The following is a 14,734-nucleotide window of genomic DNA, read 5'->3' as shown; positions in this document are numbered from 1 at the left end:
GCATCAAGTGCTGTTTGGACCAGCAAAGAACCATTCTTTGAAGGAGCTTCCTGACTCATTCACTTTCCAATCAAGGTCCAAAAATTCTAAAGCCAAGAAGTCCAGTTTTCAATGAAGCAGCAGTTACATTGACTGTAATAGAGCCTTCTACATTCACCAACCTGGATCTCACTTGGTTATTGTGCAAAAGTGGGATGCATTCCAGAGGCAAAAAAATCATTGCTGAACAGATAGAAGATCTGGATACCCATGACACACATATCACACCACATTATTTCAGGAGAAAAGGTACATTTCAACATGGTTAGCCTTTAACTTGGTGTTAAAGCTTTGAACTACAAAAGTGCCAGAGCAAATTACCTATGTATGCATCCTACCAATTATACTTGCTAGCCCCACTGATTGCTCACTTCAGTTAACATTTCTTATGCAGCTGGAATGCATGAACAAATAAATTTGTGGTACTGAATCAAAACGTGTCACAACACTAGTGACGTTCCTCCGGTATTATCTGGACCAGTGATCTGTTAGGTCCCTCCAAGCCTCAACTCTGGGAGCCAGCCATACCCTGCTCTGCTGTGAGAATCCCCACTCACAGGCTGTTCACGCACAGCCTCTAGCATGTAAGCAAATCCCGGCTACATGAGTGAACACTTTTGGCCAGCCGCTGCTTGGATTATGCAACCGAATGACACTAGCCAATATCTCCGGTCTCAGATACAACCCTAGGAACCTCCGTCTTGCAATGTCCAGTTACACCCGCTGAATGCTGCAAGCTTGTATGAGTTGATCAATTTAAAAAAGAAATTGGTATTTACCAGGCTTGTTATCCCAAGAAAAGTCTCTGACATGCTTCAAACCAAACGCACTGCTTCAGGTATAACAAACAAACAAATTTATTAACTACAAAGATAGATTTTAAGTGATTATAAGTCAAAGCATAACAAGTCAGATTTGGTCAAATGAAATAAAAGCAACTCACATTCTAAGCTGATCTTAACACTTTCAGTGCCCTTACAAACTTAGATGCTTCTCACCATAGGCTGTCTGGTTCCCCTTCAGCCAGGCTCTCCCCTTTGATCAGCACTTCAGTCGCCTGGTGGTGGTGTCCGTAGATGGAGATGGAAGAGAGAGAGCATGGCAAGCATTTCTCCCTTTTATCATGCTCTTTCTTCCCTCTTGGTTTTGCTCCCCTGCCTTCAGAGTTAGATGAGCATTACTTCATCGTAGTCCCAAACTGACCAAGGGAATGGGGGTGATTCACTCATGAGTCCAACAGATCCTTTGTTGCTGCCTAGGCCAGTGTCCTTTTGTTCCTGTGAGGCTGGGATGGGTTGGTCCCATACATGCCCTGATGTGGTGTGAACTGCCCCGCTGCTCCTGGAGAGTTTTGCCTGGGCTTGTTTTAAGCCATGAGCACATATTTTAGCCTCATAACTATATATATGAAATTACAACCTATAACATTACTATAACAACAATGCTCAGTGCATCATGAGCCTTCCGAAGACACCCAACGTGACAAACTTTGACTGGATACCACACAATCATATTATAAGGATGAACATGGGGGTGCACGGTGTTCTCCCGAGGTACAGAGTGTCACAACTAGACATGGGCCTTTACAGGCCTGTGTCTAGCAGTGGTGGCCCTAAATAGAGATGTCACCGATGAAGACTTTGATAAATGAATGTTTTCAGTCCTATGTGCCAAGGCTAACTCCCCTAGGACTAGTTAAGATCAATGTCTTTTTTAGTTAAGCAATACATCCCTGTGTTTAAAGTATAACTTTAAAAAATGTTAATTTTTTAACATTTGCTCAAATATATATCTACATAATTGTTCTAGGTTTGTCATATTTGGTACCATTGTGTTCATGGGAGAAAGGACTTTCTAATGATACCAACTTGACCCATGTCCAACATCACTCTATTATCAACATTTCCACCAGCTGAAGGACCCTGAGCTGGGTAAGAGTGGCAGAGAGTCTCACCTGCCATGCCACAGAGGGTAGCACCATCGAAAATGTGATTCTGTAGATTTTTTACAGAATCAAATGAGACCTCCCTTACCTTTCTCCCGGTAACTTGCCCATGGGAGGAGATTTTAACTACATTATACTCCCAGATGCCTTTTAATTTTTGCATACAGATCATAAATAAATACATTTATCTAGACCCCATTTTATACTTCAATAAAGTCACTTAAAACTTACAATGAATGAGAACTATCTGTTAGGAATGTAAATGGTGGCCTGGAATCTGAAATCAGAATGGCAGTTATCTGCAGTTCAACTGGATGGCTAAAAAAGTTTGCTCCTGGAACACTGTAGTTGAATATACGTGACTAACAATTATGTGTGAATTGTTACAATGACCAAAAGTCTTTCTATCAAGTGGTTTTGGTTCTCCTGAATGTTCAAGTCAGCTTCCAATGTTGTGCTGTGTTTTTTTACTCCTTCAATTTACTTTCCTTTCAATTGGAGCTAGTTGAAAAAGGCGGGAAAATATCTCCATATTATTTTTTTTTGCAGTCTACTTTTGGAAAATTTCAATGAGATAGATAAGTGGTCAAAAACAGAATGATTTTTTTTTCTCTCTCACGCACACCAAATCTGGAAAATTCATCCTTTTCTTTCAATAAAAATTCAAACAGAAAATTGAAAAAAAAATCAAAATTTCAACATGCTGTAGCTACATTAGTGATTGTAGATATCTTCCACACCTACCCTAAAATAGCTTACTTTATCTACTCATTAATAGTATATCTAATCTCCAGTCCCTGAAGTATCTAGTACTTGGTTGAGATTATGGGTGAGATCCTCACCCCCTCTCTAGCCCCTTATGGCAGGGAACGGGCTAGAGCTAAAAGCCTCATGTTCAGCTGGGGGAAGATTCCCCAGTGCAGGCATTATGGAGGACAGCCCAAGGACCACCTTGCAAGCCTTGACATAGGGGGCATGCCAATGTAGGAGGGATATGTTGTGCTGTGGAGGTTCTGGGCAGTACTGCAGCCTATAAGGCAGCCTGGAGAGGGGGCTGTAACTCAGACAGGCCTGCAGCGCTGTCAAAGTTATACTAGAGACCTCTCCAGCTCCCGGAGCAGCCTCCAGTCAGAAGGTAACAAATGTGGCTTAAAGCCACCTTAGCTAATACACCCCCTGGGCTGAGAGTTGTGTGTGGATCTCTTCAAGATTGCAGTACAGAATCTTACCCTATGTGTTTCCAACATTTGCATCCAAGACCTAATGTCAGATAATCCAAAAATAAATTGTGCATCAGTTTGATCTAAGGCATTTAAGGTTTGATGCACTTCCTAATGAAATCAATAGGAGACTTTGCATTGATTTCAACAGGAGTTGGATTGGGCCCTTATTTGACAACTGCTGTCTCTGTCTATTCCTGTGTTATGAAGTTAGTACAGGAAAAATCACCACCACCAAAATTAAAATAAAATCAATTTCAGCGGAGCTCCAAGCACACTCATATAACTCATTGGAGCCACAGCTTCCCCACACTCACCAGCTGCTTTTTAACACAAAAAACAAAAATAAAAATTGAATATAGCACAGAAGCAATTTGCAGTGTGCCCACAGATAATCATTGGTCATGGTTTTCTCCTAAAAAAAAAAAAATAAGAATTGCGAACATGGAGAGTTTTATTAATTCTCATATTATGTTTGCTTCCAAGCATTATTTATATGACCTTTTCTTTACTCTGCAATCAATTTAGTTCAACATTCATGGGCAACTCAGAGGAATAAACCATGAAAGGAGTGCATATCAAATAGTCTTGTGCTTTCCCATGGAACACACATCTCTTTCCAATACAATTTCAAGATGTTCTGTATACAGTGCATTCAACCTGTCAACAATACAATATCGGTAAAGCTGTTAAAGTTAGGCAGGCAGCCCATCCCCGTCCTTGGGGACCTTTTGTAAATATTCAGATTGATTTTATTCAAATGTCTAAATGTTGTAGTTATGAATATGTGTTAGTTTTACTTGATGTATTTTCAAACTGAGTTGAGGCCGTTCACTGCAGAAAGGCAGATGCCAGAACGGTTGTGAAACTTCTGCTTAAGGATTTTGTACCACGATTTGGCATTCCTGTGAGTATCAACAGTGATCGTGGAACTCATTTTACTGGACAGATTGTAAAAGAGTTATGTGCAGCTTTGCAGATTCAACGCAACCTTCACTGCCCCCATCATCCACAGTCTGCTGGGACAGTGGAACGTCAGAATGGGATTTTGAAAAATAAGCTAGCCAAGATCTGTGCTGAAACAAACTTAAAGTGGCCAGATGCCCTCCCACTGGCACTGATGAGCATGAGGGCCACTCCCAATTGACCCTGCCAGCAGGTAGGGGATCTTGGGGGACAACTACTGCACTGGTGGGGTGCAAAATAAGCTTTATTAAGAAAAATGCAAAAACAGGGAAAATTCAATAGTGAGGGGTATGGGGGGTGTCAAGGTAGACAATTGGGGAGGGGTTTCTTTTAGTAAATAGTATAGGGGGTTTTAATAGTGGGGTACAATACAGTTGGTAACCAATTAACACTAAAGTATAAATGTAACAGGTAGCTAACAATTTCTATGTAAAGGGTGTGTCACAGCAGCATATAACCAACTAACAGTAAAGGGTAAAATGTGTTAAATAACCAACAACTCTAGGTAAAAAATGCGTTACAGTGGTGTAAATGTAAAATGTGAGGTGTGTCAGAGAGAAAAAGGGTAACCAATGGGGTTTTATGCTAACACGTGGGGGAAGGGATTAAAAGAGAGCAGAGACCAAAGGCAGAGGCACTGCGGAGGGAGATTTAAACTTAGGGAGACGCAGAGGGCAGACAGGCTGTAAGTTTAAGCAGCAAAGAGACTGCGAGGGAGACACAGAGAACAGACAGGCTCTAAGTTTAAGCAGCAAGTGACTGGGGAAGCCGGGGGGCGGGGGGCACAGGGAGAACAGGGGAAACACAATGATGCAGAACACAGCAAGGTCTTTATCTATGATCTAACTTAACCAAGACTACACAAATTAGCAAGTAACAAAACACAATACAACAATTCTCTAAGCCTAACTTACAGAGTACAATGCAAACAATTTTTAAACCTAACTTAACCACAGCTATGCAAAATGAAATTACAATTTATCTAGACTAAAGGCTAAACCTAACCTAATGGGTGCACCTTATACTAGGGGTAGTTCCAGAGGGCAGAGTGGTGTGTGCCCAGGATACAGCTCCAGGGGGCGGGGGTTTAAGGTGGTGGCTGCAGCAGCGGGACGACTGCAAGTAGGCTGCCCAGGATAGAGTCCAGGGAGGCACAGCTTAGCAGCGGCACAGGTTTATTTCTAGCAGCAAAGGCGCTGCGGAGCTAGAAACAGATTACAGATACAGACCAAGACGTTAGCTTGGGTCTGTCTGCTGGGGAAACAAGGCCAGCAGCTAGGACAGGGGGAGTTTGCAAGAGGGAGTTCTTACCAATCCCCAGGACAGCAGCAAGCACAGAGACAGGAACAGCAGTAGCATCGGAGGATGGAGAGAGGACTCAATTCGCTTACAATAATCAGGAGATCTCCAGGCACAAATTCGTTGTTCGTGGGAGGGGAGTTTAAAAACGGGGGTACGCTCAAAAACAAACAAGAGCGGGGAGAGGGCCCCCCAAAGACCCCTAGCTGATCAGACCAGGTGGCAAAGCAAGGACCTTCTCCGGGGTCTGATCAGAAAATGTCTGATTTAAAAGGCAAACTTAGGCAGTTTCCCGCCAGTAACTCTAATTGGTTCCTTTTCATACAGGGGAGGAGAGAAGGCAGGGAAAAACTGCAGGTGAGCACAGAACATGTCTGGGCAAGTTCTGAGTCACAGGTATGACTCATATGCTTAACTATTTTGGCCACTTTAGGTCTTGCACTCCTGGGCAGAGCACCCTACACCGAGCCGGGTCTGAACAAAGAAGAAGCCCCCCTCCCTGAGCAGAGCAATGGCTCCAATCAGTCTGCACAAGCCATTCCCATGAGCAGGGCCAGGCTGTGACTTTGGTAGCAAGCAGTTCAATGGCCGGGGGGGGGGGGAGGGGGCGGCCACTTAGCACAAACAGAAAGGAGGGGTGGGGGAAAGGAATCCAGCAGGGGGACAGCTGTAACAGACACCAATCAAAAGACTGGACTCAGCCCTCATGAGATTCTGACAGGGCGCCCGATACGATTACCTCTTGCGCCCCCACTGACCCTAGCCCAGATGGACATTCATTTCATGGATGACACAATGCTTAATTATTGTCAGGCACTAGTGAAATGTGTTACGTCTTTTTATACAAAGGTGAAAGAAGCCCTACCCAAGGATCCTGAGTGTCCCTGCCACTCGCTGGAACCAGAAGTCTGGGTCTACATAAAGGTCCATCAGCGAAAGACTGCCCTGGCTCCACGCTGGAAAGGCCCTTTCCAAGTTCTGTTAACCAACAACACTGCTGTGAAGTGCCAAGGACTACCTACCTGAACCCATGCTTCTCACTGTAAAAAGACCCCTTCACCTGGAGATGACTCTCCGACTGATGATCAGCCTATTTCTCCTTCTAGCTCTGCTGTGCCTTCCAGACAGCAGGGAAAAAGAACAAGGTGAAGTGCTAGTAACCTCTCCCTTGTCCACTGACAGACCTACTGTGCCTTTGGATTTTTCTAGAAGAATCAAACCATTACAGGGTGATGTGCTAGTAACCTCTCCCCTGTACAATGACTGTTTCTGGAGAAGAGCAGAAGGAACACTCGTTCCGCTGAAACCACCAAAGTCCAGGGATTCCTGACTACAAAAGACATTAGGAATTGGCCCTGGTGGAAGAGACGGAGTATTGTTACTTGGCAGGGAGGGACTTCTGGGGATCGTGCTTGGGAATGCGGGGTCGAGTGGTGGTTTGGATTTCTTCCAGGGGAGGGGCTCTGTGCTTAGGGACAAGTACCATTAGGATGCACTGCCCTCCCTAATTGGCTTCCAGATGATGAATACCAAAACCGCCTTGCTGCTACGAATGTTACCCCCACCAGCCCCTCGACCCTTGCCACTACCACTGTAATTTACCCAGATACAGGCAATACTGTAAAAGCTTAGCGATTTATTGAAATTTTGTTCAAAAAGATTATTTTTTAAGGTTCAGAATAGTTCGTATGAGCGAACAATTGAGTGGAAAACAAATGGGTCAGTGGAGATAGAAATATATGATATTACTACAAATGAACCCCAAGAATCTGTAACTGAAATTGATGGGTTCTAAAGTGAAGTATATACGATGGCTGTTCCTGGAGTTTGCAAGGTGTTAGATGAAAGAGGCCCTTATTGTATACTTTACCTGTATAGAAACTATTCCAGTAACTAATAATGTAATTTGTACCCTACTGCAATATACCCTCTCATGCCATTAATGCCAATGCCTCTCAGAAGTATATAAAGATGTACAACCAACAGATGTGGTATATTACTACTACACCAAAGAGATGCATTAGGATATCGATGGACTGTGATTAATACTACACTAGGGACTGTCAAATTTACATTGCCCTTATCCATTTTCCAGATTACCTCTACATACCCAAATTGCTCACAGGGGGCTGCCATTAGATTAGCACAGCCGGATCCCTATGGGATGGGGCCAATAGTGCACCAGCAATTTGGAATGTTTTTAAAAGCCAAGAACATGACAAGAAACTAGGACAATTAGAGAAAGCCACAGGCCTTATCACTGGAGCACAGCTAATCCAGGTGCAAGCTGGAGCTGGTGAGTTACATGTTATTTCCACCCTTAGTTCTATGATCCAGAAGCTGTTGACAAAGATGGTATTGAATATCACTGAGGCTGGGAAGGCATTGCACTGGGATTTGACATGTTCGGAAATTCAAGATGTCCTGAATGACCAGCTAAATAGCCATTCAGAGTGATCTCGAGCACCAGGCGTGGCCCACTGCCCTTTCAGACACTTCAGGAGTACCATCTGATCTGTGGCCATGGAGACATATTTGGGAGATTTTCTGGGTGGAAGTGTGGACATTCACAGGGCTCCTTCCAAGCATACGAACCGGTTGGAGGGGTGTGGGCTCCAACATATCGAATTCTGCCAGGTCCGTTGGGAGGATGGATGTGGGATTGGGTGATTCATCGAGACATTTGGGAAATTAGACTACCTGGAATGCCTAATCGATTTTTAGTCAGTGCTCCTGGGATAACATCCGACATTTGGATGGCGATAGGGATTCGATGGACATTTTGGCCGTTAGAACCCCCACAGCTTCAGTGTATACGTAAACTGAAGCCAGGGGAAGTTGTCACTGTTCATGACAACATCTGCTGGGAGGGTAGGGGACAAGGAACTACCCTGACAGGACACCTACTTTTCCAAGCTAATGATAGCTGTATGTTGAAGCCACCACGTTGTGAGATATACATTTTAATCTCACTACTGCTGCAGCCAATCATATTATTTACTGGCCTGCGGATAGAATTTTACAAGTAGTCCTTAGATTTCAGATACCCTTTAATTGGACTAGTTTAGTATGTGATTGGTTTCAAAATTTACTTTCACTGTTACCAGAGGTTCAAAGAATCTCTGAATTACAAGGGCAAATTCATATGCTTCAAAATATATATCAAGTTGGAAAGAATGCCTTTCATACAGCTTACAGAGTGTCTACTTTATGCACTAAGTATGATGTATTGTGCTTTGTGACTAAAACTGTACAACCACCCCGTCATATTATTACCATGGGAATGTTACTGCTTGTATTGCTGTTGTTTAGTTTAGGATTATGTTATCATTGTTGTAAAGGAGGTAATAATAATAATAATAATATTTTCCATGTCCATGCTAATCATGCATTGTCATTGCATCCAACCAAAACCCCTAAGGTTGAAGCATTTGATGTAGAGTCTGAAATACAAGGCTTGATGCAAATGGAAGTTTAAGAATGTTAATTGTGCTAGAAGCACAAAAGAGAGGAGTGTGGAGTAGAGAAAGAATGGATAGGGACGTGAAGGGAATTTCAATGCAAACAGTCTATGTGAGCAAGAGTTAGGCTAGCTGTAACCCTAATAACGCGAGGTTTGTAGAAGCGAGGATTGTGTGAGGTGAGTGGGACAGAACTGTGTGAGAAGTTGTTGTGACCTTGTGTTAGATAAGTATGGAATGCAGACTACAGTCTAAATAGAGGTGAGAAAAAATAAGGATGATCTATGTATAAACAAAATGCAGCTGTTGCTCATTATTGTATGTAACAAAGGTATAAATGCTTGCTGTAATTGTCTACCTGAGAGAGACCTGTTTAGCTCTCTCCCTCCACGCAACTGCTAGACAAAATAAAGTATCTGACTTGCTGCACCCAACCTGAGAGTGAGAACTCTGTTTTTCTCCGACAAACCATACTCCGGGTTAACTAGAATTACTGAGTATGGACCATTATGTAGATACATAAACTGCATATTATTCTAGGTGCTTTCAGTATTCTTCTGAATTCACCCATGCTATTATCTCCACTCAGCAAGACTACTGCTATTCTCTTCTCTGATCACTCCAGAGCCCACTTCTGACATGCTGTGAAGCATGAAGACATCCTTCTTATCTGCAGACAACTCCAGTGGGCCCTGATGCATTTCTATTTAGTTCAAGAACCTCCAAATTCTTAGATCCAGATTACCACATGGATTTTATAGTCCACCTCTTCCATGCCTGTCTGTCTACTTACTGAAAATCTTGTCAGTGTGGGGTAAGAAAGTTCTTCTGCACAGCTCCCGTCATCTACAACAGCCTTTATGCGTCTCTCCACATCATTGATGATACATATTCAATTATTATCCAAAAACACACCTTTTCACCCTTGCCCAAAACTCTTAAATTCTCCATCTGTAAAACTTTTACATGCATTATTTAAAACAGTTTCTATGAAAGGCAATTACAGAAAACACTGTATTCCATTTTATCATACTATGTGCAGGACTTGGAAAGTAAAAACATTCATGTGGTCTTTCTTGATTTTCTATTTCACCAACAGCCTCTTAGAAAAATAATCTAGCAGTAGATGTCACAACCCAGCCGGTATATTTGTGTTCATAGTTCAGTGTGCAGAGTAATTTGCTTGCACAAAAGTCTGAATTTATGCATGTGGATGGAATTTAGATGTGTAAATTTGAGTTTTTGTGAGAACAGTGAAACTAAGATCAAAGCTCAAGAGGTATTACTGTGTATATTAACGCTGATGGATAAATTGGTTTTGGTGCATAACAACTTGAAGTCGGCGCCGTGATCACTTATAACTCTAGCTTCTAGCCAAGGACACAACCCATAGTCTTCAGAGACAAAAAGCTCAGAGTAGCATAGCAATCCACCATACAGATTTCTTAATGGATGACTGGTGGTATTAGCCACTTGCCAGGGACTACTTTATTGGCTATCTTAGATGGCAGTCGTTGCCTAGCCAACCAATGGAGGTTGCCTCTTGAACTGTCTTTGCCCGAACTATGCACTAGGCAAGACTGCCGCACAGTCATTTTTTAGTAGTTCCAGCACTGACAAGGAGATGTATCTAGAGCCAATATTACAAAAGAGAAGACTACCTTTCCTACCATTCACCATGACAGCCTGGATTTTTCACTACACAAATACAAGTGTGAAAGTTCATGGCCAAACATATAAGAAGCTAGGGTAGCTAATTTCCCTAAATGGTTAATTTCTGGGAGTCTAAGTATTCATTTTCATCTTATTCTTCTTTATTCATTACAATAAATATTCTGTCATAGTTATAGGATGCAATTCTTTGTTCTTAATAGCATTTTCTGTGAAAACAATTGTGATGCACAACATTTTAGAATGAAAAAACTGAAGGAGGTGATTCATAAAATGGAAAGACTTGCCTGGGACTAAAATTAGATTAAAAAATCATAGAAGAGGAACTAGGAAAAACAGTTTAAAAATAAATGGATTTACATTTGAAAGTTATATTTCCCCATTACTGTCAAGTATGTACAAAATCCCTTTTTTGTGAGCTACTGACTTCACTAACAACACTAAATTTAAACAGATTTGTAGTACATAGTAATCTGTTTTCAAAATGAAGGTGCATATTTGAATGCAAATTGTTTAAGTTAGAACTTCAGGCTTTCACATATTTATAAAAAGCGAGCAGGGCCTAGAGGAGAAAGAGAACGGGAAAATCTAAGAAACATTCAGAATCTATTTACGCTCTAACAATCACTAATAAGTTTACTGAAAAAGCATTCCAGTGACAGCAGAAAGTAATCTGAATAATTTGTGTTCAGGTGCCATGCTTACTCCCATTACCCAACTTCCCATAAAATTTGAAGTTTTGTGGCGTTCTCTCTCCTGCCACCTTCAGCTTCTCTCTGGGCTATGCGTACAAAAGCTCTGAAAAAGAAAACAGGTACTGGAACACTGCTAACCTTTGTCTAGTTCTCCATGTGGCAGCGCAGCATAGCTCACTATAAGGCTTGTATGTTGAAGCTGTTGGCATCATGCACAGTTCTGTACCTATGGCTTGAATGCTCTTCCGTCTTCTTGGCATTCTTCTCAACCCTAATGAAGCTTCCTTTAAATTGCAGATAGATGTTGTTGAGTCTGAGTTAATGTTGTTTTTTGAAAATTTAAATATGAACAAAAAGTCATATGAGCTTCCTGGTATGTCCATCTGTCTTTCTTCTTATTTATTTATTTTTAATAGGAGAAACTCATTCCCACATGGTGTTAAAATTGATTTGTAATTCCTTTTTCTTCTGTTTTTTTTTTAATACTAATCTATAACAGACACTATCACCCACCTGACCCTTCATTTCTATTGATATTCAGGGCCGTAACAACTCCACTGGCACAATTTTCAACCTTAATGCCACACAATTAACAAATCTCTCAGACACTGGCAGTTACTCCCAATGCACAATGAACTGGAACGCTAAACAAGAGTACTTTAGACTAACTCAGATTTCTTTCTGAACTTCTTTTCCACTAGTGACTCAGTGCACAGTATTTCATTGCTAGGAAATCCTAACTCCTGTCACCAAGATGGCTATAAATGACTTACCATGCCATAAAGCTGGAAATCACCCAGACTGCAGCGACATTGCTCTATTTACAGTATGCTGGAGGCACAAAAGCAGTCTATCTGCCCATGGAGCTGAAGCAATAAAAACCATTAGATTGTGGGAACAAAGTTTAGATGAATATATCCCTATTTTACCCCAAACAGGTTCTCTGTCTGGCAGCTGTCACAGCTTCCCTCACTCCCCAATCTTATTATCCATTGTGGAGTAATTGTATTTTCATGAATTGCTATCATGTATAAAACATGATCCACTTAGCTTACCTCCTCCTAGTCTCTTTTCTAACAGAGAGGCAAAATTATTATACTATATTATATATATTATATCGAGGGAAGTGATTATTTCCCTCTATTCAGCACTGGTGAGGCCACATCTGGAGTATTGCGTCCAGTTTTGGGCCCCCCACACTACAGAAAGGATGTAGACAAATTGGAGATAGTCCAGCAGAGGGCAACAAAAATGATCAGGGGGCTGGGGCACGTGACTTACAAGGAGAGGCTGAGGGAACTGGGGTTAGTTAGTTTGCAGAAGAGAAGAGTGAGGGGGGATTTGATAGCAGCCTTCAACTACCTGAAGGGGAGTTCCAAAGAGGATGGAGCTCGACTGTTCTCAGTGGTGACAGATGACAGAACAAGGAGCAGTGGTCTCAAGTTGCAGTGGGGAAGGTCTAGATTGGATATTAGGAAACACTATTTCACTAGGAGGGTGGTGAAGCACTGGAATGGGTTACTTAGGGAGGTGGTGGAATCTTCATCCTTAGGGGTTTTTAAGCCCCAGCTTGACAAAGCCCTGGCTGGGATGATTTAGTTGGTGTTGGTCCTGCATTGAGGCACACTGAGGCACAGGATGGTAAGCACTTGTACCACTAACTCCTGATTCCCAGTTCCCTGCTCTGACAACTAGACAACACCACCCCACATAAGTGAAATTTACTCCATTATGCCTATACATCTCCTATACATAGGGATTCAGTTAACTTATCAGAGAGCTGATGTGCATGAAGGCATTACTCTAACAGTCCTTATTGGTTGACTAGAGAAATCACAGCCATCTGTCCATGGCTTACGTTATAGTTATTTTTGCTCCCATAACATAAAAAGAAGCAATCTACACTGAGATAGAAGAAACTACCATTTAATAAAGTTAACAATAGTGTGTACAGAAGATGCCATCTTTCTGGTTAAGTTCTGATTTTGGAGAGTTACTTCTCAGGGCCGTAATTCACCTGCGACCTCTCTCATGTGTTTTCCTATTGAAGAGCTATGATTGTTGGAAATGAGCAACACCTTCTGATAATGCTGGTTATGTGATTTCCATCTTTAATTGCAATAGCTGCAGACATTCAGCTAAGAAAAGCAGTTCCACCTCAGTCTTGTAGTGTAACTGGTAACTCAATTTCCTTGCAGCTGACTTTCTAGTATTTTACTTCCAAAGGACCTACCCACCCTGTAGCGGGCCGGTGTGGCTCCCCTCCTCCCCTCAGAGGGTTGAGCCCCGGACACAGGAAGGGGCGGGGCTACAGCATGGTGAGCCCGCCCCTCAGAGGGTCAGGCGGCGACCCGGAAGAATAAAAGCCGGGCCTCCCAGCTCAGTCAGGTCTCAGCCACCGGGGAGAGCAGACCTGCCTGAGGGAGCTCCTACCGGAGGAACCACTGGAGCCCCGAGCGACTGCCTGGACTGGACGGAGAGCACCCTACCTCGCTCCTGGGAAGACCAGCCGGAACTCCCCCGCGCCACCTACGACGAGGAGCCCGGGGGAACGCCCCAGCTGCCATGCTGTTACCCCGAGGAGCCCCCGGGGCAGGATTGGCTGGACTTCCCTAAGGACCTACCAGACCTACCCCCCAGCCCGGGTTGGGACGAGCCCATGCAGTGGGACTTCCCGGGGCGAGACGCCGTGGACCAGGTAGGACAAGAGGGGGATAGTGGAAGTGGCCCGGGGGCAGCTGACCTCAGTCAGGCTGCTGACCAGACTGAACCCATGTCAGTGTGTTGCGGTCAGGATCCCCACTGACCGGCAGCGGTGAGGACCGCTGCCTAGGGCCCCGGGCCGGGACACAGTGGAGTGGGTGGGCCTGTGTCCCCCCCTGCCACCCCACTCACGGGTGGCAGTCGTCCCCCTCTACCTACTGGCTCAGCCTGCCGCAAAAGGCCTGAGCCCCTGTACTGTTTGCTACTGGCTCAGCCTGCCGCAAAAGGCCTGAGCCCCTGTACTGCTTGCTACTGGCTCAGCCTGCCACAAAAGGCCTGAGCCCCTGTACTGTTTGCTACTGGCTCAGCCTGCCACAAAAGGCCTGAGCCCCTGTACTGTTTGCTACTGGCTCAGCCTGCCACAAAAGGCCTGAGCCCCTGTACTGCTTGCTACTGGCTCAGCCTGCCACAAAAGGCCTGAGCCCCTGTACTGCTTGCTACTGGCTCAGCCTGCTACCAAAGGCCTGGGCCCCTGTACTGCTTGCTACTGGCTCAGCCTGCCACAAGAGGCCTGAGCCCCCTGTACTGTTTGCTACTGGCTCAGCCTGCCACAAAAGGCCTGAGCCCCTATACTGTTGTTACTGGCTCAGCCTGCTACCAAAGGCCTGAGCCCCTGTACTGTTACTGGCTCAGCCTGCTACCAAAGGCCTGAGCCCCTGTACTGTTTGTTACTGG

General features: G+C 43.8%; 1 protein-coding gene across 4 annotated transcripts in view; it reads right to left on the bottom strand.

Annotated features, from left to right (window-relative positions):
• TPK1 (thiamin pyrophosphokinase 1) overlaps positions 1–14,734 on the bottom strand; it is a 496,414-nt gene that overhangs the window by 282,740 nt on the left and 198,940 nt on the right. Inside the window, exon 1 of one of the 4 annotated variants that reach the window (XM_045002742.1) lies at positions 11,435–11,868. The exons of the other annotated variants lie outside the window; for them this stretch is intronic. Coding sequence (XP_044858677.1) covers positions 11,435–11,679 — 245 coding nt within the window. The 5' untranslated portion in view covers positions 11,680–11,868. Of the gene's footprint in view, positions 1–11,434; positions 11,869–14,734 lie in introns of those variants that run through there. 4 annotated transcript variants of the gene reach the window in all.

Source organism: Mauremys mutica, chromosome 2, assembly GCF_020497125.1.
Source record: "Mauremys mutica isolate MM-2020 ecotype Southern chromosome 2, ASM2049712v1, whole genome shotgun sequence".
NCBI lineage: Eukaryota > Metazoa > Chordata > Testudines > Geoemydidae > Mauremys > Mauremys mutica.
The sequence above is the reverse complement of the archived record's forward strand: the minus strand, read 5'-3'. Positions and strand labels throughout refer to the sequence as shown.